This window comes from Haliotis rubra, unplaced genomic scaffold (genome assembly GCF_003918875.1).
Source record: "Haliotis rubra isolate DU_JTF1 unplaced genomic scaffold, ASM391887v1 Scf929, whole genome shotgun sequence".
NCBI lineage: Eukaryota > Metazoa > Mollusca > Gastropoda > Lepetellida > Haliotidae > Haliotis > Haliotis rubra.
Window position 1 is genome coordinate 41,288 of NW_025767667.1, and position 8,062 is coordinate 49,349.

The following is an 8,062-nucleotide window of genomic DNA, read 5'->3' on the forward strand; positions in this document are numbered from 1 at the left end:
CATCATTACCCCGGATAGCCCAAGCTGCCTGTCAGGCGCTAGAAGGTTATAGTCACGTGACTTTATCCAACCGGGTACCCATTTTCTCCTGGATGAACAGAGGCAATTTTGAACAAACTCACCTGGCTAAGGTGAGACCACATGTATCACATGTGCTTCGTTGTGGGGCAGGACTGAAGTCCTAGACACGCTCAGGAGTCAAGCTGCCAAACACGGTTATCCATCCAAGGACTGGTGAGCTCGACGTTGCTTGACTTCAACTGATTCGTGACCCATCCATCCATCCACCCATCCATCCATCCATACACACCTTTATCCCTCCCTCCCTCCCTACACCCATCTCTCATCCACCCATCCTTCCCTGTCTCCCTCCCTCTTCTTCCATCCATCAATCCATTCTTCCCTCCATACTTCCATCCATCCATCCACCCATCCTTCCCTCCATCCATCCATCCACACCTTCATCCATCCATCCATCCATACATACATACATCCACCCATCCCTCCCTCTCTCCCTCCATCCACACCTTCATCCATCCATCCATACATACATCCACCCATCCCTCCCTCCCTCCATCCATCCACACCTTCATCCATCCATCCATACATACATCCACCCATCCTTCCCTCCCTCCCTCCATCCATCCACACCTTCATCCATCCATCCATCCACCCATTAATCCATCCACCCATCCTTTCCTCTCTCCCTCCCTCCATCCATCCATCCGCATCATCATCCATCCGTCCATCCACCCATCGGAAACATCAGATTACATGGTTGCCACAAGAAATGGGAGCCCCTTGCTAGAGCCCTCAGGTCAAGATCCTGGAACCAAGTGAAGCATTAGTAAAATCTGATAACCATGTGTAAGTCCTTCACAGCGAGGTTGTATCGTGTCTTTATTGTTATTTCGTTAGTCTATTGTTTAACACAGCGCACAGCAATGTTCGAGCTTATTGGCGGTGCTAGTGAGCATCGATCTACAAACCTGGGATACGATGCTACGCGTCGACCAGCTCGGCGTGTCTGATCACATTTCCGGTAAGCATGAGTTGCCCAAGTAAAGGGAGGAATCTGATTGGTCAAGAGAAAATGACATACAAGGGACACAACTCCTGATAGCCATTGGCGGATCGTGCTACAAACTTCGAGCCTACTTTGCCAGGGGTGGGAACTGGACATTTATCGTGAGTTAACTCCCTTGCCCAAGACGTAAGTGAGAGCTCTGTGTTTCAGGGCGAAGTAACCATTAGGAGCTCTTGAGATAGAAAGGACGTGGGAAAGAACAGTCGAAGTGGAGTGAGGCTGGTGCGATGGTGTCAAACGGGCAATGGAATACATGTTGTTGTTTTTTGTGGTTGTTGTTGTTTTTGACATTTGCCTTTTTCAGACTGTCTAATAAGATTATTTATAGCTTGTATCTCGCTGATAGTCGGCAATTTTGAAACCTATGTAATAGGCACCGGTATATTAATTTTTGCATGGATCAGACTGTGTAATATGAATTAGAATAAATGTTGCCTGTCAAACTAGAAGATACTGGTGTATATCCAGTGTTTAAAACTCCCCAAATTCCAAGCCAGACAGCCGGACTGGTGGCTTTAAAAAAACCCAGTCCGGATACAAACTTGCCTGTCCGGTTTTCAACATTGAAAAAAAAATCGGGTTTCTGAATACTTTACTGTTTGTAGGCATCGCAATAAACAACATAGCACTAACAGGCAATGCACCGAGTTTAGGTAAATTGAAAGTACATGTGTTGTGATTGGTTATTGTAAATGAACTGTGCAATCGTAAATAGTTTAACATAATTATCATAATATCTTAAACACCTCAAACTGACGACAAGCGAACCTGTCTGATATTATGAAAGATTTATTGTTAGGGGTAAAAACATCTACCAGACCACCGGACAGGCTACTTTTGAAATGTGACCATCCGAGATGAAAACAGACCGTTCCGGTCGGGCAGGCGGGAAGTCTAAACACTGGTATATCGACAGCGACGGATGACTACATATTATCCTCAGTATGATTCTAAATTCATAACCCGGAGTCTCGTCCATTCGTTAATCGACTGTCCGACTGTCCATCAGGCAGAAGCACCGGACCCCCGAACTAGTTTATCAGCCCATCACTAACGTTGAGAGGGATAGCTCCTTTCCATGCAATCTGAAGAAGAACTGCTGATACCACTTTCTTTCCCATTTCTTGTAACAGTGATGGTTATATATGTCACGTGATCTCTGGACTAGTACTACTTTAAATCATAGACATTTTTTAAGAACAGTAGGGGATATAAATACAATATATATGTCTATACCAAGTATGGCAGACCTTGTGATAATAACAAGGCCATTATGAAAAGACAAAAGCACCCCACCCACCCTCCTAACGACCAAACCACCATGATTGTTTGAGTGAGTGAGTTGGGTTTTACGCCGCTTTGAGCGATATTCCTGTAATATCACGTTGGGACCTTAACCACTACTATCATAGCCTGTAATATATAATAGAATGGAGGGAGTGATATATCAGAGTAAATATGATTATACTTAGAGCAGAGAAGAGATCATGGTATCCCCCTGTGAATAGAAGGTATATGCAATGATGGTCGGTGTTCAGGGACAGGGGAGGTAACTCTGTTCCATCTGGTAGCGGTCACAAACACAGGCAAAGTCATGGTAATTGTTGATGTGCTAAGGGAACATATGGTCCAATGTACAAAGAGCATCAGGAATCGATTAAGCCACATTTAACACACTGCGCCTGCCCTTGACATGTCCGACATTCAGCTATTGAAATATATTATTTCCATAACACAAACAGGTAGCAAATCAGAGGTGTTCCACAAGTACAGATTGGATTAGACGGAGCTGGTACAGAATGTAGCAGGAGGCAGACCAAACTAATGTACCCTTGAATAACTGACTGTACAGCTTCTTGTGATGTCATTTGTCTGCATCTAAATAGGCCCCCATGGTAAATGAGCATGACTACAAACAGGACTGAGTTACACCATGTGTTTACTTTCCTTTATTAGTCAGCGTTGACCTGCTGTCAATGAATTAATTAAAGAAACTGAATCGTGAAAATATATCTTATAACAGCAAGAGTTTCAACCTAAACGTGATTTCATAAATCATATGAAAACTATTAATTGAGTCAGTTACATGTCTTATTTAATAGTTTCAACTGACATGTAAGTCCGTTTATTTATGACCACATGCCGAATCGTCCACACAATTCATACAACATAACATTTGCAGTAAGCGCTTGGCCCCTTTCACATCTATGTTAGTGAACCACTTGATTGTTCATCCACGCATCTGTGCACCGCAAAGCAAAAACAAATGATTGTAAATTCATTCCTCTAAAATTTCAACACAGATAAAACTTAACGTCATATCAGCAATTGTTCAGCCTTAGATTGACGAGATCGTGTTTACACGTGTATACACGTGTACCCTCCTGATTGCGAAGCTATATTTAAAAGCTACATTTGAACTAAAAGAGTTAGAACTGCTTAAAACTGTTTACAAGCTACCAGTAACTCAAGTGAGAGCACCCTGCCGGGGACCAACGGTACATCATGACCGTCATCAGGTGCTCTCTAACTCGATTTTGTACATGACATGCAGCGGGGGACACGTACTTTATACATAGTATTTAAGGTGGGGTGTGTGTGTGGGGATGTTAGGCGTTCACATGCTTCTCCATAAAACTCATCCCAATCAATATGAAACTCTGTAATCACGGGTCCGACACACATCGTATGTACATGAAGTTTACAAATTAATGCGAGCAGAAAATATTCAGGTAAGATTTTTTTACAATTGCATAAACTCACATATAATTCTTCTTGCTCATCTGTATCCATGATTTGAGTGGGTTGGTGGGTTGTTAATTTTGACATTTATATGAGTATTGGTTATGGGTGGATAGTGGATCAGGCCCAGTTTAGAGCAACTTGTGGTTATAACTTACATTCTATTTCATTGTTAGGTCCAATGTTGAACGATGTATCAATTTTCAGAGTGCCTATATTCGTGTTCTTCAAGTATTCAGTAAACGTGCTCTGTGTGTGAGTGTGTGTGTGTGCATGCGCGCGCGTGCGTGTGTGTGTGCATGTGTTAAAGTCAAAGAACACAACCTAAGAAATGTTTGTGTGAATAACGTTCAAGTGAAGTGTCCTTAATAACGTGCATATTTTTGTTACACTGGCAAGTATATCGTTGGCAACTGTGCGTCACTACCCGTCCGTAGTGGTAAAGCTTGCAGTTCACTCAAGCCTTTCCAAGTATGTGAACATTTATGTATTGTTCGCCCGGCGAGCTAGAGTCAGGATATCCTCTCCTATGTCTGAGACAAAATAGAGACCTGCCTTATGATCCACCAGCAGCTTGGAGACGTCTTCATGTCCACACACAGCCGCCATCATCACAGGTGTCCAGTTATACCGACCTTGGACTGGTACCAGACTGGTACCAGATACTCCACACAGTGTGTGCTACCTGCACGACAGGCCAGGTGGAGTAATGTGTCTCCAGCTTGGTCTTTCTGGACAAGGTCGGTATTCCCCCGATTGTACGTTTTCAGGAACGTTAGTTCCCCTCTTACCACAGACTTCATCAGTCCATTCAATGGTGTGACTTTCTTATCATGTTTTCTGTCGAGCTGTTTTATGGTTTGTCTTCTCCCAACTTTAAGAGCGAGAGTTAGGGCCCGTCCCCCGTGTTGTCAACTAAAGACAAATCTGTGCCTTTAACTTTCAGGTATTTGAGTACTGCAAGTTTTCAACACAGAACTGCCGTCATGGCAGGTGTCAAGCTCATATTGTCCTGGGTGTTGACATCAAAGCCATCAACTATGTGTTTCAAGACAGCTAGCTGCCCATGGCGACTGGCAAGATGTAGAAGAGTGTGTCCTTCTTTGTCCACCAGCCCACGGTCAGCCCTACGTGACACCAGGTATTTGTAGACAGCAATGTGGCCGCCACAGACTGCCCTCATTAAAGGTGTATGACCATCCTTTCCTCTGCAGTTGATGTCAAAGCTGTCAACCACTTCCTTTACAATGGCTAGATTTCCCCCTTGACAAGCAGCATGTAGAACATTATCACCCTTAGAGGTAAGCAATGGCTTATCGGCCCCTCTTGTTGCAAGCAGATCATACGCCTCCTTCTTCCCCCCTTCTGAGCTGCCATCATTAATGGTGTAAATCCATCTTCTCCAGGAACGGTTATGTCAAACAGCGGCAGGAGAAACTCAACAACTGATGCATTTCCACCCCGGCATGCAAGATGGAGAATGTTGTTGCTGTAGTGATCAGTCAGTTTGAGGTCAACATTCTTTGACACCAGAAGGTGGAAAACTTCATTCGTCCCAGTCAATGCTGCAACCATTACTGGAGTTCGGCCATACTTTTCCCAAATGTTAACATCACGTGTTGACGGAAGTGATTGTACAATGGGAATATTTCCTCCTTCACACGCCAGGTGAAGTATTGTGTCACCGTAGACATTGTACACAGTCATGGAACCCTACTTTGAATAAAGTAGATCAAGAGCATTTTTCTTTCCAGACCAGTCTGCATTCATTACCGCTGTCCACGGCAATTTATGTCAAACCATTTTCCTATCAAATAGTCCACAAAGGCTGGACAGGTGAAGTATTGTATCATTGCTGTCATCAAGTGTTTTGATATCAGCGTTCTTTGACACAAGAAGTTTGAAAACATCAGAATTGCCTGCCCATCCAGCCTTCATAACATTGGTTCTCCCAAGGCTTCCCTGACTATCCAAATTGGCCTTTGGCAGTGGATCCTTCACTGTGGCTCTATTTCCTCACATTTACGAGTTGTTGTAGTCATCCCTTAGAGAGAGATCAGCCCCTTTGGACGCAAGCAAGTGGAACAAAATCTTGTGTCCATTGACAGCTGCATACATCACTGGCGTCCACCCGTTGCCTCCACGACTGTTGATGTCAAATTGTCGGATTACGTGAGTCACAATGGAGACATTTCTGCCGTGGCGAGCAAGGTTGAGGAGATTAATTGTCATCAGTCAGTCTAAGATCTGCATTCTCCTTCCCAAACAGGTCATATACATACTTTCCTCCATTCACAGCTGTCTTCATCACCGGCGTCCAGCCGCGTCGACCTGGTCTGTTGACGTCAAACTGTGAAAGTAGATTCTCTAAAATTGACATATCATCTGGCTGACATGTCAAATGAATGAGACTGGTGTTGTCATCATCACTCAGTTTGATGTCAGCATTCTGTGACACAAGAAGATCCCCTTTCCAGATGATGCTTCAAACATTATGGTTTTCTGACCATGTTTACCAGGGGAATTTACATCCGTCATTGAAGCCATTAGGGAGAGTTTCCATTAGGGAGAGTTTTCCCCACTCACAGGATCAGAGTAGCTGGCTGGTCATCCGACTGATAACATATAAAGCAGAGTGGACACGGAATGCTTCAAGAACGTTTCATGGCTTTCTTGAAAGGCAGCATAACTGTATAAAAGTGTGCAGACAAGAGGGAATCCAATAGCTTCCTTATCACTTGCAATCAGTCCGATCTTTTTTTCCTCCTTCAACTAATGTTGGTAACTCTTATATTTTCTTTCAGGCGGCCTGAGGTGCAGGTGGAGCTCATACAGAAGATGTGTAACAAGAGGAACATCCAAATGGGGCCCGGTCATCTGAAATATGTCATCAGATATCAAACATACGTGTCTGCTATCTCCCTGACAATCTGATCACCGTACTTTATCAAGATCCTCAACCAGTATCAGTTCATACCCGTGCTTCCTGTATTCAGATCCGAGCTTCAGGGACTCCACTGATTGTCAGTTGATGGAACGTCTCCAACATCTTTCACACTTTCTAATCAATTGCAGTCTCAACAGACCTGGCCCGTGCAACCTTTTGCTCTAGTGGAGCTGTACGGGTAAAACATAAATTTTGTCAAAGACACTTGAAAAGTAAGACATTACATAGGCGACATGAACATTTTATAATCTGTATATTTTCTGGAACTAATAACGTCATTTCAGGACTTGTCACATGTACTTGTTACATTCATATAGCTTTACCCAATTCGGTTTCGATAAATGTATCTCGTTCATCATTCATCATTCATCCTAATGTGAGAGATCTGTTCTCTGTATAAACCTGATTCTCTTTTGATCCACTCCACGACAAAAACTATGACCTACGAGTTCACATATTCTGCACAGTGCCAATAAACATCTGAGGTCGTTCGTATTATATGGAGAGTAATGTCAGGGAAAATTCATAAAACATAATCACAAGTAAGAAAAATGATCTAAAAATAGTTTTAACTAATTTTGTGATATATTTTGGGGTATTATCCTGTCTTATACTGACAGTTTTCAAACATTGAAAAGTGAATTCATTAAAGAAACAATATGCCTAAAATTTGCCGACGTGCCAACACAATCACTATATACAAGAACCTGTATCGAAACGTCGTGCTCTAGAATAAAGAAGTTGTCGTCCATTTATACTTGTTCTATCTGACTTCAAACTTCTAAAAAATGCCACTCAAAGATACTAATTAATCAATCAGCTCTAAAGGAAACCCAAATCTCGACATGATACTAATAATTTGGAAAACAGGAATTATGTATGCAACTGTCCTTCACTGAAGCAATACTGAAGCTAAATCAATGTACTTACTGTGTTCTGGCCAACTGTAAATACATAAAAGTTAACAATGAAAATGGATAGATGGTTCATATTGAGTATAATTTAAGTACAGTAAATTATCATGGTGCAGTTGTTTCTGATGCTGCCTAGAAGAAGATTTTATAGTCTAGGATGCATGCAAACTCAAGACAGTTTATGATCATACCAAAGCAATACGTGCAGTTCACTATAAAACATTATTTGGCGTTATGTTTGATGGTATTGCATAGTCGTAGAATCTCTAGTATTACCTGCCGTCAAAGTTGGTATTATTTCTCTGTCTTCGTTTCCGCCTGCAAAGAATCACAATGCAACATATGTCATATATTTACACTTAATCAATAAAG

The 8,062-nt window shown here is 42.4% G+C and overlaps 1 protein-coding gene across 1 annotated transcript; it reads right to left on the reverse strand.

Moving 5' to 3' along the window:
* Nucleotides 1–4,796: 4,796 nt before the first annotated feature.
* On the reverse strand, nucleotides 4,797–6,209 carry LOC124264506 (ankyrin repeat-containing protein C6C3.08-like). The gene is made up of 2 exons (XM_046699243.1): nucleotides 6,112–6,209; nucleotides 4,797–5,226 (listed from the first exon to the last, which is right to left on the reverse strand). The coding sequence occupies exons 1-2, from the start codon at nucleotides 6,207–6,209 to the stop codon at nucleotides 4,797–4,799; spliced, it is 528 nt and encodes a 175-aa protein (XP_046555199.1).
* Between the last annotated feature and the right edge of the window lie 1,853 nt (nucleotides 6,210–8,062).

Bases quoted from the DNA above. Each gene is read 5' to 3' on its own strand.
- LOC124264506 (XM_046699243.1), bottom strand. From the start codon at position 6,209: ATGTCAATTTTAGAGAATCTACTTTCACAGTTTGACGTCAACAGACCA. The intron at 5,227-6,111 runs GTATGTATATGA...TTCCTGGAGAAG, and splicing joins ACAGCTGTGAATGGAGGAAA to ATGGATTTACACCATTAATG.